Source organism: Schistocerca gregaria, chromosome X (assembly GCF_023897955.1).
Source record: "Schistocerca gregaria isolate iqSchGreg1 chromosome X, iqSchGreg1.2, whole genome shotgun sequence".
In the NCBI taxonomy this organism is placed as follows: domain Eukaryota; kingdom Metazoa; phylum Arthropoda; class Insecta; order Orthoptera; family Acrididae; genus Schistocerca; species Schistocerca gregaria.
In genome coordinates, this window is record NC_064931.1 from 590,740,207 (window position 1) to 590,759,682 (window position 19,476).

At 43.6% G+C, this 19,476-nt stretch overlaps 1 protein-coding gene across 4 annotated transcripts in view; it reads right to left on the reverse strand.

The window, feature by feature from the left end:
* The window catches only part of LOC126297668 (microtubule-associated serine/threonine-protein kinase 3), a 245,718-nt gene that overhangs the window by 169,415 nt on the left and 56,827 nt on the right, over positions 1 to 19,476 (reverse strand). For all 4 annotated transcript variants that reach the window (XM_049988765.1, XM_049988768.1, XM_049988766.1 and 1 more), the window contains exons 7-8: positions 16,394 to 16,469; positions 7,606 to 7,836 (exon numbers count right to left, since the gene is read on the reverse strand). In XM_049988765.1, coding sequence (XP_049844722.1) covers positions 7,606 to 7,836; positions 16,394 to 16,469 — 307 coding nt within the window. The remainder of the gene's footprint in view (positions 1 to 7,605; positions 7,837 to 16,393; positions 16,470 to 19,476) is intronic.

Consider the following 19,476-nt stretch of genomic DNA (forward strand, 5'->3'; position numbering starts at 1 on the left):
AGTTGCGATGATAGCATAACTGATTGTCATATCCACAGATGTAGGCGTTCACATTTCTTCCATACCTTAGAATACAAAAGGTGGTCAATAGATTTGTATTCCTGTATCTTTTGTTCTTTCTTGAAAACTGGGCAAACTGGCGAATGTGGGCAGCTGATGTCCCGTGCAGTTGATACACAAAGGTAAATGTTCACAAGGAGTACCTACTCCAGGAGGACATTACCTCCAAAGGAGAAGATAAAGGCGCCTGTATCCATATGATTATCTTGGGCCCTTTTTGTACTAATCTGACAAAATATGCACCTTGCCAGAGGAGATTAGTATGAAGCTCCTCAACTGTTTGGAGCATAAGATCTCTGTGGAAGATGATTCCTTCGGCCATGTTCAAATTTTTGAATGGGGATGATCACAGGTATGAAGAGCTGTAGATTGGACAGAAGAGGAAGTTTTCATTAATAATAAACCATACTGCATTTTTCCTCTGCAAGAATGGACAGGTGCAACAAGAGAGAGGCACAAAAGGTGGAACATGTGCTGCACTGATAACCTTCCTTGCACTATCCACACTTCTGTAAAATTTGGAAAAGCAGTAACAAGTCAAACCCAACAACGAGACCAGATAGTTGAGAATGAAAAGTTGTAGAATGATAGAAGGGAAGAAAATGAGTGTCGAAAATCAAGCCAGATCCAAGCATAATCAGCACTATGAAGACAATCCAATGGACAGGCAGGGAGGAAAAAAAGAATAGTAATGCGTGTGCCAGCTATCTTTGCCTCTAGTTACCCAAATCAATCTTACTGCACATTACTGTCTGTTTCTTTTGATTTATTATGGTCTTTAGTTTCCTCTCCAGATGGTACCAAGGGCAAAAAGGTGTGCCATTTAGGCCTGTATGCAGTGAAGCCGGACATCAACCGGGTCATAGAGTGTCAGGAGACCAGTGTTTCTGGGGGTTAAAAAGCCTGAAGTCTGCTACAGTGGTCAAGTGGTCAGTACAGTTGGCCTGCTGTGTGTGTGTGTGTGTGTGTGTGTGTGTGTGTGTGTGCAGCTGGGTGGGTGTGTGGGCCCGCATGCGCACACACATGCGCTTGCATATCTCAGTAGTTGTTGTACTGAGGGCAGTCTTCACTCGTGCGCGTGTGGGTGTACTTTGCTGGTGACCTGTCAGTGCTGTGAGGTGAATTTGTGCACATCAGCCACCATTCTGGAATATGCATAATACACACTAAATTCTCAACATTATTGTGACACATCCTCAGCATTGTGATAAACTAATCATGGGAGTTATGGTCATATTTCCTGGCTCTAATAATCTGTAGCCCTGATGGTGTTACAGTTACAGTCAGGGGAACTATAATACTCTGTGTTCGGTAACATTTGGATCCAACAAATAGCAGTGAGAAATTGTTCTATATTGACAGACTAGTTCCTAGCACCCTAACTGAGGAGTGTTTATTTATGAGAAACCTCAGAAAGGTTTAGCAGTGTTCTAAGTAGTGCTTAAGCTTACAGTGACCTGGCTGCCAGTCAAGTTATTTGTTGTTCTGGTGTAACTTGAATTGTTATGAATATGGAATTATGGATAACTAAATATTACATTTTGAACTTGCAAGTGACATATCTAGTGTGTTTTTGTGCACATTTTGCTGCTTGTGGTAATTGTTTTATGTTACAGGAATTTCTTGTATACTTGTTTCACTTTGTTCAAAATCCCGGAAATTCAGCCTCAGCTATAGGAGGTGGCAGACTTTCTTGATGATGGCCACTTTGATAGAAGGCGACACACTATTAATTTCTGAATATGACACCGTCTGCATAAGTTGAGTGACTTCTTGTTAACTTCGTTTATGCTCTTGCTAGCTGTCTCACTTGTAATTACGCAATTCTGAACATTAACTATTTTCTGTTTGCCTAAATTTGAGTCTTGATGTTATATTTAAGCATTAAGATTAGGTTTCCAGAAGCAGACATTTGTTACAAGCTTTACAAGTTATTGTGAGCTACTCTCAGAATACCTTGCCGAGTTTTAAGCCAAGTGTGGAAATTTAAATTTGGAACAGTTAACAACACAGTCTTGTATTATTACCAGTTCATGATTTTATCAAAAATTGTAAGATCTACAAACTTTCTGTAACCACACTTCAGTTAACCAAGTTTGGCTTTATAGAATATATTTAAGTTTCAGGTTCTATTGATGGTTTATTTATTTTCCTTACTGTGGCCTAAGGTTCCACAATGCAGTTGGCCACATTAAGTTGGTGTATATAAAAGAGGTCAATGGTTGATCATTTTATGCAAATGTTTAAAGCTATCAACTTATCATGTCATTCTTCACTTTTCTTGGCATAAAGGGCATTCCATGAAGTTTCAGGATTGCAGCCATCGACTTCTAGCCATGACATTTCAGTTGATAACCATTCAGCCACCTTCAGACGAATGTTTTGCACTGGAAATTGCTAGTTCACATCGCTACCTTTACACAAAAAAGATCCCAGTATGACTGATATTCTCCAGATCAGATCAGCACAGCTTTAAGGAAGAAGAAACGTGATCACCCATGATATCAAGAAGAAAATGAGTGGATTAAACCCAGGGCGCTCCTCCCGTATGTCAGCAATATTTAATTGAAATTACGTAGAATCTTAAGAAAATATCAAGTCAAAGTAATCTTCCTCCCACCTACGAAGATGTGCGCTCTTCTCAGTTCGGCAAAGGACAATCTGGGACTATGGAAAGCCAGAATCTACAGAATGCCTTGCCAGTGTGGCAGAGTGTACATCAGTCAAACAATGCACACAGTGCGTAAAAGGTGCATTGAACACGATTGCCGCACTTGCCTTTAGCAGCCCAGTAAGTCAGTCATATCCAAGCATTGTACCTCCACAGGATATTCCATAGATTAGTCTGCCAAGGGAATCTTGGTTTCAACGAGATCCTTCTGGGATTCAATTATTAAGGAGTTTGTGGAAATATGTGTAACACAAGGTCTTATTAATCACAATAGTGACTTTCAACTGGATAAGGTATGGGACCCATTGGTATCTTTAATTTCTTAGAAAGAAAACATCCTCATGCAACCACTGTTCTTACATCACATTGCACGAGTACAAGAAGTACACCATTCCTCATATACATGACAGTGCATGTTGATACACAAACGAAATTGGTCACTTTCATTCACAATGCAGTCATGGGACATGCAAACAAAAGCTCCTTTCTGGCATCCTGACAGGTCTCGATGTTGACGCATCTTATTGTACTGATTCCATACAACCAGTAGTACACACCACTTCACTGTCACACCATATGTCAGCTGTGGGGTGTCACATGACACTCTGGTAAGAATTTTACACCAGTTACACAACACCTACATGACTAGTGAACCCTCTTAAGGGGATGACTAACATTCTGTCCAATAAGCTTACTTTTTCCATGGAAAAAAATATTGATTTCAGAAGTATCTGTAAAGGTAATAAAGGCGATTCAATGTTTACAGATTTTTGAAAATCTTATTCAGTACCACTCCAATGACTACCAAGGAAGACTGATTTGTCTGTGATATCTAACCAGGTTTGTGAATGGAGTGAAAATTTCTTGGTAAGAGGAATGTTGAAAGTTATCCTGGACAAATGTACAGATAGAAGTTTTACCTGGTGTGGTCCAGGGCAGTAAACTATGTCTGTTACTACTGATTTTATTCACCAATGACTTGGCAAATACTATTAGTTGTGATCTCTGACTTTTCACAGATGATTCAGTTATGTATTAGCAAATTTTATTAAATACAAATTTGAGTAACATCCAGTTACCTCTTGACAAAATATTGGCCTGACGCAATGACTGGCAGCATGCTCTTAACAAATGAAACTTAAGGATTTGCTCTTTACAAAACATAAAAAAATTAGTAACTTGACACAATAAGTCAGAACTACTCAGTCATGTTATAAAAATAGCTGGGGCTAAGAATGAGTAAAGACATGAAGTGGAACACCCAAGTAAGTTCAGCAAATGATACATTTTGTTGTACTGAAAGGATACTGAGAACATACAGTTTTCCTACTAAAGACATCACTTAACAAAACACTTATGAATGAGACTCAAATGAAAACCTGAAGAAAACAATAAAATTCCTAAAAGCTGTGCTATCTATTTTGCAGTTTGCAGAAGATGTCCTTGTGTTTCAAGGCAGCCTACTGCTGCAACACCCAGTCCCTAACAGTGGTGCTGTTTTCAAATACAGCGAGTTGGGTGTACAGGAACCAATTATACTAATCCACTTTGATGGCTTTTTCTGGGTGCTGCAATATACATCAGATATATTCAGATTGGGAAGTGGTCAATGGAAGGCAAATAATTATCATTTCTCAATGTGAAATGTATAGACATAAGGAGAACATATTAAGGATCCATGGTCGAGGCTGACAGCATAGCAGTGCTGATTTGCATGCTCAGCAATGTGGCTTCTATCTTTATGCTTCCAACCAAGAGAATGTGGTAGCTACATCCCCCCAACATTATGCACACATAAATCTCCACACAAATAGAATGGTTGGAGAAGTTTTGTGATAAGGTAGTAGACAGCCTCATAGTTTATAAAGATGGTATCATCATCTTAAGCATTTTCCGCACTGAAATCATTAGTTCAACATTACAACCTCTTATAACAGGAGTGTTAAAACCAACTGAAATTGGTCTCTGGTGTATGGAGACTCAAAGGACTGTACAGTGGTAAAGTCACAGTTCCTAAACATTAATACTGAATGATCAATGTTTCACTGATGTATAATACACATTTTAGTGCTGAAGTTTTCTGTGTGTTTTGTCTTCTGCCAATTTGGTGGGACTACAGAAAAAGGCTTTGGTTAGCAGTTTGTTGGTTCCCTTAGAGAGACCCTCGAACTCGCATGTATTGTCTCCAGAACATTGTCTTATATGTCAGACGGAATCAGTTCATTATGGCCCAATAGTTTTCACCCAAATTCACAATTATGTGTTTCAAGTTTGAAGTTGTCGACTCGGAAGCCCTAGCTAATAATTCAATATCTACCTGCACAGTTGATGTTAATTGCTATCAAGAGCACTAGGCAGTGAACTGGTATGTAAAATTGTCTTTACTGGGTATTTTTCTTTGTAAAACCACTTGCAAGTATGGGAGTTGGTTCCAGCTTCTACTGATGTCGTCAGAGTTGAGGAATATCTCTTATTCAAACCCTATTCAGTCACAGTTACACGTGGTAACAACAGCGACAGTTTTATGGTCCAATAGGGTTTTTCATTTCAGCATAAGTGATTTACTTCACAACATTGATTTCCTTAAGACCTGGACTAACAATCAATTCTCTCCAGCCATCTCTGACCACCCCTTACCCCAATCCAGCCTATCACTCGATGTCAATCTCCATCATGTCTCTCTCTGCAAAGCGTGCAACAATTTCCAGCAGCATTTCTCAGCAAAAGACCTTGCTGAGAATCCGAGAAAATTCTGGTCCGATGTAAAAACATTAAGTCTTCTTTGAGCAGTGATACGTGGAAATAGAAGACAAAAGGAAAGCTGAAGTTTCAGATTTCAGCTTTTAAGAAATCATTCCTGCAGGAGGATCATACTAATGCACAGATTCCCACATGGAGAAAATTCATAGGCATAACTGGTGAAGAGAAGCATCTGAAAGAGTTGAAAACAAATAAGTCACCAGGTCCAGATGAAATCCCAATTAGGTTCTACAAACCGTATTCTATCGCACTGGCCCCTTACTTAGCTTGCCTTTGTCATGAATCTCTTGCCCAGTGCCAAGTTCCAAGCGACAGGAAAAAAAGTGCAGATTGCTCCTGTACGTAAGAAGGATACAAGGATGGACTAGCGAAATTATAGACTGATATCCTTAACACCACTTTGCTGCAAAATTTTTGAACATACTCTAAGTTTGGGTCTAACAAATTTCCTTGAGATGTAAATCACGGCAGATTTATAAAGCACTCATACAGAAGCACATAGACAGTGATTTTTCCCCTCGCTCTATTTTCAAGTGGAACAGGAAAGGAAATTACTAATAGTGATGCAAAATACTCTTCACCATGCAAGAATTTACTGAAAAATTGCTCTTACTGAGGGTTGCATGTTTCTTTATGACAGATATTTCTACAAGAAGTGTTTCATTTCTAAGCTACTTTACAAGTTTAAGCATTACTGCAACACAATGCAATGCTAACAAATATATAAAACTTGAGATAATTTCCTAGGACCCCTCTTCTCATTTCACAATCAGGAAAAAAATTGCCATTTTCTGCAACACATCACCGATTTCTTCAGTGCTGTCACTCATAGAGGGCAACCTCCAACATCTTTTGGTTGGGATTTGTTGTTTTAGTACAGTACAGATATTCATTTTGGAATGTTTTTAGTGGGTGTGGTAAGAACCACTGAAATCCTATGAGCAGCATAACATGCCTAATACAACTAGGGCATGGCACATGTCGCAGAAATCGTCAGATAATGACCATTCAATTTCTATACCCGCACAACCCCTGAAGCTAGCTTTTCCCCCCTTCCCTTAGACAGATCTGTATCTTCTTCAAAACTAGACATTTAAGTGAAACATATTGCTTTTCGTGACACGTGATGTTCCTCTGTTACACCACATGGTGGTTGCTGAAGTATGTGTTGAAATTACAGTAACAGAGGAGTTACAGTGCTGACCAGCCTCCTGCTCTGAAACCTAGGATTTCAAATCTAAATTCAGCCACTGAATAGTAAAAACAGTCAGTCCATTTCATAAAAATTATTTATTTATTAATTCTGGTACCTGTTTACAGTCAAAAGTGAGCACCTTCAGACCAGTAGATCCTTGATGATGCATGAAACCTGTTCACAGAGTTGCTGTACATATCATTAAGAACCTGTCGACAACTGCAGTTGGACACTGGTACTTTTTGGTACATACAGCATCTCCGTGAACTGACTCCAAGGATCACCAAGGACCCACTGGACTGAAGAATGCCACTTTTGAGTGAAACCAGTTACCAGAATTAATAAATAAATAAGTGTTGTGATCTCAACTGACTTTTTATTATACTGTTAAAAAGGGTTGCTACTGTTCCATTACGACTTCAACAATTATCAGCTACTATATAACGCCATACAGGAGGCATGAGTAGTTTACAAAAAGCAATGGATGTGGTAAGTATTACAAATTCCACCTCTTGCTAATTTAAACAGACATATTAATGGAAGTATCGCACAGATCAAGTTGCCACTTAGCATAAGTTATCATATAACATGCAACAACACAATGAAAGCAAAATTGGATTCATCTTATCTCGGTGCCAGATCATGGAGTTCTCATCTTGCACTCTCTCGTGAGAACTGTTTCAGTTTTACAGAAAAGACCTGGCTCAATTTCAGATAAAATTCAAAAATGCAAAATTAATGTTTTACTATATAGAATATAGATGCCAAATCCAAATGCATACTGCCTGTCTGCTCTAATGTATTTGCCAGGCTGCTGCAAATGAATAGGTGATCTTATGGGCAACATATAATTCTGAAAGTGAATAATTAAAATCACAAGGAGTACAAGAAGACAATGGACTTCAGGTGAGGGATTTACCTCCGAAAGCAACTTTTCCAAATTTTCTGACATTTCATAGAAATATCTGCTGGTGACCAGTTTTTCTTCAGATTTTTGAAGGCAGTCTCTTGCCATCTCCACAATCTGATGGTGAACAAATCTCACTATGGGGACACAGTCTTTGGCAAGTATGCTGAACTTCTCATTTGAATCTAGTGATTTATTTTCATCAATAAAACTCTGCAATCTTTCCTCCATCTGCTTAGTGGCCTGAAAAAAATATTTCGCACATGTATTAAATACAAACACTGTTTTCTTCATTAAAACATCATAAATATGGCAGTGAAACAATATGAAAAGTGCTGTACCTATCAGCAGAAAGTCTTATAAATTAACATTAAAGTGCACACTCTCAACAACAGACAATAGCGTTGTGATGGTGGTTGTCCTCAGTGCAAAGAATGGATCATTGTAGCTCTCCGTGCTAGTATATCCTGTGCAAGTATCATCCTTCCAGCATAATTAATAGCTTTGGTCTCCTAAAATGTTTTCCCTGCTCCCCTGCCACTTTCCTTAATTACCAAGTTAGCGATTCCTCAATACTTTTGGACCAAATGGTCCCTCCTCCTAGTCAAGTTACACCATAAAATACTTTTCTCCCAGATTCAATTGCACCTCTTCATCAGTTATGTGATCTACCTGTCTAATCTTCCACATTTAACTGATCACCACATTTCAAAAGCTTCACTGCTTTTTTGTCTGTACTGTTTACCAGCCATGTTTCACTTTTGTATAAGGCTGCATCCTGGACAAGCACATTCAGAAAACACTTCCTACTGATTACATTTATATTAGATGTGAAGTTTCTCTTTTTCAGAAAAACTTTCTTGCTATTGCCAGTGTTTTTTATGCCCCCTCTACTCCTTCCATCACTAGTTACATTTTCAATGTCTAGCTTTATAACCTATTTTTCCTTAATATCACCTGATTTACTCTATGTTCCATTACCCTTGTCTTACTTTTGTTGTTGGTCATCTTATAACCTCTTTTCAAGAGAATGTTCATTTTATTCAACTGAACTTCCAGGCCCTTCGCTGTCTCTGGCAAATTACAATGTCACTGAACTTTAAACTCCCTTCCCAACTTTCTCCTTGGTTTCCTTTTCTGCTTGTTCTATGCACAGACTGAATAATGTGGAGGATAGACTACTACCTTGCCTCGCCATCTTCTCAATTCTTACCTCCCTTTTATGTCCTTCGATTCACAGAACTGCAGTTTGGTTTCTGTAAAATAAATAACCTTCTGCTCCCTTTATATTATACAAGCTGCCTTAAGAATTTCAAAGCGAGTATTCTAGCCAACACTGTCCAAAGATTTCTCTACAAATGGCGTAAATGTGGGTTCACAATTCTTTAACATATCCTACCTAATAGCATCAAAAGTCTGACAGATAGCCATATAGCATTTAAAAGGAAATTTGAAGAATTTCTTAATGGCAACTCCTTCCGCTCATTAGATGAATTTTTGGATATAGTAAGTGGGTAATTCCCCCAACCCCCACAAAAAAATTAAAAATGTTAAGTGTCATGTAATATTTTGTGTAATGTAATATCTTGTATAGACACCTTTTATTAACCTGACACATTCCACATCATTACGAAGTGTCGTATTGGTTGGTTTGTGGGATTAAAGGGACCAGACTACTATGGTCATCAGTCCCTTGTTCCATAAAAACTAAAACCACCTGAAGAGAATAAAAAACGAACAACAGGAAAGACAGCAGATGAAACAGGACATAAAATACTCTGACAGAGACCAGACAAAACAAATTAAAACACACAGTGTGACGGTGGTTGGCCGACCGTAGAGAAAAAGAGGAAAAGCCAACCACCAAGAACACTTTAAAAACTCAGTTTAAAATCAGAGGCCAAAAGCCAGAATCAACACTAAAAAACAAACACTCAGATTAAAGGATAAAAACCCCCTGCCCAAATAAAACACAAAACCAAGTCCACCATGGCAGAGTCATCTGATAAAAGAGCAGAGAGCGTGTCAGGAATTGCAAAACGACAAAGAGGGGGATCCTCATGACACAGTAAATAACTGTGCGTGAGTCAGGTGTGGCCAATGCGGAGCCGACAAAGGACAACTGAGTCCCTGTGGTTGGCTCGCATGGATGACCGCCACACAGTCGTCGTGTCCTTGACAGCACGGAGTTTGTTAGGGGTGGTCAGACTGCGCCATTCAGCATCCCAAAACGAGAGAACTTTGCGGCGTAAGACTGCCCGCAAATCAGCCGCCAGGAGGCCAATCTCCAGAGATGGCGCACTGGTGGCCTCTTTCGCCAGGCGGTCAACAGTTTCATTGCCGGGTATACCAACATGGCCTGGGGTCCAAACAAAGACCACAGACCTGCCGCTACGGGCGAGAGTATGCAGGGACTCCTGGATAGCCATCACCAGATGAGAACGAGGGAAACACTGGTCGAGAGCTCGTAAACCGCTCAGGGAATCGCTACAGATAACGAAGGACTCACCTGAGCAGGAGCGGATATACTCTAGGGCACGAAAGATGGCGACCAGCTCAGCAGTGTAAACACTGCAGCCAGCCGGCAATGAACGTTGTTCAGAATGGTCCCCTAGAGTTAGTGCATAACCGAGTAGACCAGCAACCATCGAACCGTCGGTGTAGACAATGCCAGAGCCCTGATACGTGGCCAGGATGAAATAAAAGCGGCGTCGGAAGGCCTCCGGAGGGACTGAGTCCTTCGGGCCCTGTGCCAAGTCGAGCCGAAGGCAAGGGCAAGGCACACACCACGGGGGTGTACGCAGAGGGGCTCGGAAAGGAGGTGTAACAGAGAAACACCCAAGCCAGGAAAGAAGCTGTTAGACACGTACGGCGATCGGACAACCCAACCGGGGCCGAAGTTGTGGCAGATGAACGACTGACTGCGGGAAGAGGACACGATAATTTGGATGCCCGGGCAAGCTAAAAACATGGGCAGCATAAGCAGCCAGTAATTGTTGGCGTCGTATCCACAGTGGAGGGACACCTGCCTCCACAAGTATGCTGTCCACAGGGCTGGTTCGGAAGGCACCAGTCGCAAGGCGTATCCCGCTGTGGAGGATTGGGTCCAGCACCCGCAATGCAGATGGGGATGCTGAGCCATAAGCCAGACTCCCGTAGTCCAGACGGGACTGGATTAACGCCTGGTAAAGCCGTAGGAGAGTAGATCGGTCGGCGCCCCACCTGGTGTGGCTCAGGCACCGCATAGCATTTAGATGCCGCCAACACGCCTGTTTAAGCTGCTGAATATGAGGCAGCCAAGTCAACCGGTCATCAAAAACCATCCCCAAAAACCTATGTGACTCCACCACTTTAAGAAGCTCGCCGTCAAGATAAAGCCGCGGCTCCGGGTGAACAGTGCGTCGCCGGCAGAAATGCATAACACAGGTCTTGGCTGCGGAAAACTGAAAACCATACGCTACAGCCCAAGACTGCGCCTTGCGGATTGCGTCCTGTAGCTGACGTTCAGCAGCTGCAATGCCAATAGAGCTGTAGTAAAGGCAGAAGTCGTCAGCATACAGGGAAGCGGAGACAGTATTTCCCACGGCCGCAGCGAGCCCGTTAATAGCTATTAAAAACAGACACACACTAAGAACAGAACCCTGTGGCACACCGTTCTCCTGGACTTGGGAGGAACTATATGACGCCGCGTCGTGCACGCGGAAGGTACGATACGACAGAAAATTGCGGATAAAGATCAGCAGAGGGCCCCGAAGACCCCATCCATGAAGTGTAGAAAGGATGTGATGACGCCATGTCGTATCATACGCCTTCCGCATGTCGAAAAAGACAGCAACCAGATGCTGACAGCGGGCAAAGGCAGTACGGATGACCGACTCCAGGCTCACCAGATTGTCGGTGGCGGAGCGGCCTTTACAGAACCCACCCTGAGACGGAGCCAGAAGGCCTCGAGACTCCAGTACCCAGTTCAAGCACCGGCTCACCGTCTGTTCAAGCAACTTGCAAAGAACGTTGGTGAGGCTAATAGGACGGTAGCTGTCCACCTCCAAAGGGTTCTTCCCTGGTTTCAGAATGGGGACAACAAGACTTTCCCGCCATTGCGACGGAAACTCACCCTCGACCCAAATGCGGTTGTAAAGATCGAGGAGGCATCGCTGGCAGTCCACTGAAAGGTGTTTCAGCATCTGAGAGTGGATGCTATCTGGCCCAGGAGCGGTATCAGGACAAGCGGCGAGGGCACTTCGAAATTCCCACTCACTGAATGGAACATTGTACAATTCAGGATGGTGAGTGCGAAAAGAAAGACTCCGACATTCTATCCGCTCCTTAATGGAGCGGAAGCCCAAGGGGTAGTTGGCAGAAGCGGAATTCATAGCAAAGTGCTCTGCCAAGCAGTTTGCAATGACATCAGAGTCAGTACAAACTGCTCCATTCAGTCAGAGCACAGGGACACTGACAGGGGTCTGATAGCCATAGAGGCGGCAAATCTTGGTCCAGACCTGCGATGGAGTGACACGGAGGCCAATGGTGGACACATACCGCTCCCAGCACTCCTGCTTGCGTTGACGGATAATGCAGCGGGCTCGCGCACGCAGCCGTTTGAAGGCGATAAGGTGGTAGATTGAGGGATGTCGCTTGTGACGCTGGAGCGCCCGCCGGCGAGCTTTAATCGCTTCAGCGATCTCAGGCGACCACCAAGGCACAGTCCGCCGGCGAGGGGACCCAGAAGAACAGGGAATGGCAGATTCGGCGGCAGTAACGATGCCGGTGGAGACCGATTGAACCACTGCATCAATGGCATCATTAGAGAGAGGCTCAATAGCGGCAGTGGAGGAGAACACGTCCCAGTCAGCCTGATTCATAGCCCATCTGCTAGGGCGCCCAGAAGACTGACGCTGTGGCAGTGACAGAAAGATCAGAAAGTGGTCACTACCACACAGGTCATCATGTAATCTCCATTGGACAGACGGTAAGAGGCTAGAGCTACAGATGGAAAGGTCAATGGCGGAGTATGTGCCATGCGCCACACTGAAGTGTGTGAAGGCACCATCATTTAAGATCGAGAGATCGAGCTGCGCCAATAAATGCTCAACGATGGCGCCTCGACCTGTTGCCACTGACCCACCCCACAGATGGTTATGGGCGTTAAAGTCTCCCAGTAACAGGAAAGGTGGAGGCAATTGAGCTATCAGAGCAGCCAGGACATGCTGCGCGACATCACCATCCGGTGGAAGGTAAGGACTGCAGACGGTAACAGCCTGTGGCATCCACACCCGAACAGCGACAGCCTCTAAAGGTGTGTGGAGAGGTACAGACTCGCTGTGAAGAGAGTTCAGGACATAGATGCAGACGCCACCAGACACCCTTTCATAAGCTGCCCGGTTCTTGTAATAACCCCGATAGCCACGGAGGGCGGGGGTTCGCATTGCCGGAAACCAAGTTTCCTGCAGAGCAATGAAGAGGAAAGGGTGAAGGCTGATAAGTTGGCGGAGCTCAGCTAGATGGTGGAAGAAACCGCTGCAGTTCCACTGGAGGATGGTGTTGTCCATGGCTGAGAAAGGCTTGGCGGGACTGGGAAGGGAGATTACACCGCTGGGTCACCTGCTACCTCCGATTTAGCACCTGTGATAGTGCTTTACATGGCGTCTGATGGACCGGCGAGATGGAGGTCCTCAGCGGACGCCAGAATCTCCACCGCATCCTCAGACGCAGAGCTGGAAGGTTGCGGTGGGATGGCTGCCACCGCGAGTTCCTTGGGCTGAGAGCTCTTCTTGGGTTTCTCACGCCGTTCCTTGGGTCGCACCGGCTGAGAGGGCTTCACTGATTCAGTCTCCGGAACGGAGGAGGATCGTGAAGCCCTACGACCAGCTGATTGCAGGCACTTACGCCATTGTCGGTCGTCAGGCTTCTCGCTGGCGGAAACCTGGGAAGGGAGGGACCCAAGGGACCCCTTGCGAGCGTCAGGAGCCGAAGAAGTTGGACACATCTCTGGCTTAGAAGTGGGGACGGACGTCCCCGATGGGTGGGATGGTGTTGCTCCTGAGGTAGGTGGCGCAGTAGCAACCCGGTGGGTAGAGCCCCCCACTGGTGAGGGGGCAGGAGGAGTTTTACTACTCGTCGATCCGGCCACAATTGGAGAAACAGACGGGGCTAGCACAGGTGTTGTAGCAGCAGCGTAGGAAGATGTCATTCTCACAGGATGGAGTCGGTCGTATTTCCTCTTGGCCTCAGTATAGGTTAGTCGGTCCAGGGTCTTGTATTCCATGATTTTACGCTCTTTCTGGAAAATTCGGCAGTCTGGCGAGCAAGGTGAATGGTGCTCCCCGCAGTTGACACAGATGGGAGGCGGGGCACATGGAGTATTGGGATGTGATGGGCGTCCGCAATCTCGACATGTGAGGCTGGAAGTGCAGCGAGAAGACATATGGCCGAACTTCCAGCACTTAAAGCACCGCATCAGGGGAGGGATATAGGGCTTAACGTCACATCAGTAGACCATCACCTTGACTTTTTCCGGTAATGTATCCCCTTCGAAGGCCAAGATGAAGGCACCGGTAGCAATCTGATTTTCCTTCGGACCCCGATGAACGCACCGGACAAAATGTACACCTCGGCGCTCTAAATTGGAGCGCAGCTCTTCATCAGACTGCAAAAGAAGATCCCTATGGTAAATAACTCCCTGGACCATATTTAAACTCTTATGGGGTGTTATCGTAACGGCAACATCCCCCAACTTGTCACAAGCGAGTAACCGTCATGACTGGGCAGAGGATGCCGTTTGTATCAGGACTGACCCAGAGCGCATTTTTGACAAGCCCTCCACCTCCCCAAACTTGTCCTCTAAATGCTCGACAAAGAACTGAGGCTTTATGGAGAGAAAAGACTCCCCATCAACCCTCGTACAAACTAAGAAGCGGGGCGAATAACTGCTACTGCCATCCTGAGACTTACGTTCCTCCCACGGTGTGGCAAGGGAGGGGAACGTTTTCGGATCGTGCTTCTGAGCGTTAAACTGAGCCTGAGAACGCTTAGAGACTGCTGGCGGCTGGCCACCAGTGAGAGACGATGTACCACGCTTCATTGCGGGTCATCCGCCCTGATGCCACCTACTCCGACCAAGGGCCCTCCCCACGGGCGCCACCCAGCCACGGCAAGAGCCACCTGGCAGGATGGCAGTTGCCGGGAGTCCCGATACCCCAGGAGGATAGGCATCTACTCCTTGGCATACGTGGGGAGTTAACGGCGTAGGCATCAGTAGAGCGATCCCTGTGTTGTCGGGGCTACAACCAACAGGGTACATGGCGGCCCCACCACAACGGACTGGCTACCGTGCTGGATGTTAGGTAACATGTGGTCCATGGTCGCCGTCGGTGCAGAAAGAGGCACTGCATAGTGCAAGGTGTTATCTGCACGCAGAAAAAGAGTCATGCCCAAGAGATGGAGAGCGGACAGGACTGCAGTTCAACGGTGTATAAGCTGGCAAAAGGTCTGATCGCAAGATGGACACAATGCACCAAGTAAGGCGCTCTTCCCCAATCGGCTCGCTCTTCAGAAAATTTTGAGAGATGGGAGGTCAAACCTAACAGGGGACCATCATATAAGGCCGAAAAGTTTGAGACTCCTTTTAGTCGCCTCTTACGACAGGCAGGAATACCGCGGGCCTATTCTAACCCCCGAACCCGCAGGAGGCGAAGTGTCGTATTCGTGATCTATGGAACAAGTACTAATCTAATCTAAATCTAATCTAATCTTCAAAGATAAATCATAGGATCAGTATTGCCTAACATGTTCCACATTTCTCTGAAGTCCAAACTGATCTTCACCAAGGTCATCTTCTAGCGGTCGTTCCATTATTTTGCAAATAACTCACATTGCTATTCTTCAGCTATATATTACTAAACTCACGGTTCCAATATTCACATACTCACAGTTTTTTCCATCTACTGTCTTTGGCACTGTTATACTACATTCTTCTTGAAAGTTTACGGTATTTTGCTTGCCTCATATATTGCATACCACATTAAAAAGTTTTGTAATGGTCGGTTCTTTCAGGATTCTCAAAAATTTTGATGTAATGTCTACTCCTTGCACCATGTTTCCTCTTAGCTCATTCATTGCCCCATCTAATTTTTTTCCCAGTATCAAGTTTTCCATCTCGTCTTCATCAATTTCATATTTTCTTTCCACAATGTAGTCTTCAAATCTGTTTGTTTTGTATAGCCCTTCTACATATCCCTTCCACATTTCAGCCTTCCCTTCTTTGCTTAGCATCAGCTTGCTGTCTGAGCTCTTGATATTCATACAGATGGTTGTTCTTTCTCCAAAAGTTTCTATAATTTTCCAATAGGTTGAATCTATCTTCCTCGTAATCATGACTGGCTCTATAGTTTTGCATTTCCCCCTCTAGCCATTCCTGGTTTGAGATTTTGCACTCCATGTCAATCACATTTTTTTACACATCTGCATTCCCATTTGCCAAATTTATTTTCCACATTGTTATATTTTCTTCCTTTGTCAGTTAAATTCAGTACCTCTTGTTATCTAAGGATGTATACTTCATCTTTTCCTAGTTGTTCATATGCTGCCTTAATTATTCCAGCTCCCACAGCTATCCATTTGGGATGAGCTGGTGCTGAAAAGTCTTAAGTGTGAAGGAATCAGATTATGTGTAAAAATGACAGAAAAGAATGAAGAAGTAGCCTAAAGGAAAGAAGTTTCCTGGATGTGGAGCAGAAGAGACGATAATTGTACTAATATTTCTGAATGAAATGGTACAAACAGAATGGAGAAAAATACTCACCTTTGGGAATCTTTCCTTGTATAATGTGTTCATAAGAACAATTTCATCATCTGTAACTGGGGAACGACTCGGACTACTGAAAGAAAAAAAATAATAATTCATGCAATATTTGCTAACTGTGAAGTATGAGAGAAATACAAATTGCCAATGAAAGACTTAGTTAACAATCAACAAAGAGGTGGAAGTGGAAATTTGTGCCTCACTGACCCTGGATGAACTCTGGAAAATTACACCATGGCATTTTATTTAGTAAAATAGTTCCTAAAATCATATTTTCAAATCTCCATGGATGCAACATCACAGACCCAACTTGTGCTAAATACACCATAGAGACTTCACCATTATAATCTCTTACCTTTTGAAATGACCATGATATCTGATGTGATTTTAGAGGCTCACCTTCACAATCTCTAGATTTTGTTCCAGAGGTTGGCAGAAAAAGGACCTACATGCATCTTGCAAATGTGTTCTTTCACATAACTATCCTTGACATATTTGGGGTTCGAACCTTAGACCAGTAGAGTTGCATCAACGAATTACTATGTTGTGGTCATCATCTGTGAAGAAATGATGTCTGACACTGCACCTAATGCCCTCTGAGGTTTTCTAGCAAATTACAGGGCCATCCCGACTGAAGGCCACAGCCCAATGCAGCACCCTTATGACCACCCATCGCCACACCTTTGTGGACATGTTCCATTTGCTGCTGGCATATGTAGATGTTGGGGCTTCTCACTTCTGGGTGGGATTCCAGTATGGGCCCATGAACTTCTATGCTACCCAGACTGGATCTGTGGGATGATCCCTGTCTGCCATGCGTCCATGAAGTAAGCTGTGGCCTCTGCTCGCCAACTTCAGCACTGTCACTGAAATCAGCTTCACCTCCACCATCCTCGTCAGCATTCACTTGTTTCTCCACCCCCAGAAGACCTTCTGATCCTGTGACAACACATGTAACTGCCATCCCACCTCATCCTGTTCAGGTCGTTCAGAGTGACACTTATGGTATTGATCCACCACAACTGCCAGGGTTGGCTCCTCCAGAACAGGCACTACCTTCCTTCTTCTGTGGTGGTCACTGCTGTGAGGAATTTAGTGGTACTGGCCAACATTACTATGGAAAACCATGGTGGCACTACCCAGAGGGCGCTGGTCATCTGAAGTGCCCTCTGACGGGACAATGCCAGATCGATCCTGGGCTGGGGCTTGAGTATGGCATGATGATGTGATGTGTGAAGTGCATGGCCAGTGGTTCAAGTGTTAATATTGTACACTCTGTTTGTCATAGGCTGAACTTGGATAGTGCGTGGGCAGGACTTTGCTTTGGACTAGGGACTTAAATTGGCTTGCTCTGTTTCTGAAGAATATCCTGAGTATATTTCTTGTTGTTAATATACCAGGATGAGTACCTACTAATCATGTGTAACTCACCTTTACAAGACTGGTAAACCTCACAGCTATGTTTTTGTGCCTATCAGTGTCTCGGCACCTCAGTTATTTTGATTCCTGTAATTCATAGCTGAAAACTCCACGAGATTGTCCGTTCATATGCTGATATTTATATCTACATGCATTGGTGGTTGCTCTGTAAGAGCACTAGAGCTCCCTAACTTTCGACATCTTGTGAATTTATTGGTTATTTTTCTTTGAATGTTGTTACATGTAGCACAGATGCTGCAATATGAAACATAAGACACTTATATCTACCACAATACTGCTCCAATAGACTCCGTGAAACTTGGCATCAGGATTGCGAGCCCACCTTCAAATGTGCACGCAACTGACGTGACATAATTGCTTGCGGCCAAATACATATGGATTTGATAAAAAATGTGCATGGTTCATGATGTGCACAGCTAGCCCTTGCCACTCAACTATAAATTTATGTCAGTGCCACCAGGTGGTAGCATGCTGCAGCAGACTTTTATCCCTGTTTGCTTGACATTAATCCCACTAGATGATAGCACACTCCTCATATATGCTGATTCACTCACTATATACTGTAGTAAAATTAGATCGGAAATCAATATATGTGAAAGTAGTACTGACAGTGAACCCATTTCATGGGTTTCCGAATGAGTATTAAGTTATAAAATTCATCATACAGTAATCCATTGGAGGTGCTGAGAAACAAAGGCCTAAAGCACATCACCGTTGATTGTGAGATTGTAGCATTTATTCATGCTTCTGAAATCTGTGAGTGAGGTTTATCTGTGCTGTTGGCCTGCACTGTATATATGAAAATTCAGGAAAAGGTGTACCACTGGTTTCTCTGATATTCACTTAAGTGTGGGGTTGATGGCTGTGGGCTTTAGGCTCTTGTCGATCTCAGCACCTCATTTGTATTCTAGTCAAGTAACCATGTTGGAAGACATTACTACTTGAGTTTAATTGTTTCCACAAACAGTGCTTTGTGTTTGGAGTTCGTTGTTTACTGTGCGGGAATCGGCTGTTGTGTGTAGTGTAAACATGAACTATGTTGAACCTATTTCAAATGCTGACAAATGTAAAGCTGTGAGACGGGTTGTGAGTTGTGCTTGGGTAGCTCACTTGGTAGAGCACTTGCGTGCGAAAGGCAAAGGTCTAGAGTTTGAGTTTACACACAGCTTTAATCTACCAAGAAGTTTCATATCAGCACATACTCCACTGCAGAGTGAAAATCTCATTCTGGGAGCAGAAAAGTAAATTACCAGGAAAAGTTAGCCACAAAAGAACTAGGGTCTCCGAGAACAGATGCTTTGATCAAGTGAGTGACAAAATTAAATAAGCGTGACTACTTCTGGGCTGAAAATCAGATATTCTTATGCTGCACCTTGTCAAATGTTCACTTGTAAATTCATGAAGTAATACATCTGTTAGGGATCTTTTACATTTGTCCCAAAAAAATGGATATCACGAAAACTCCCACTTACACAAAAACATCAAATGGAGAGTTGCAAAAGCTTACACATTATTTTGTTATTGACCTAAACTGTACTTAATTCTGTACAAAACAACTAAATTGCACAAAAACAATTCTTTCATTTGTCAGATAAGTTATGCATGTTAGCAGGGGCTGCAGTTGTATAAACTTGTTGATAAGC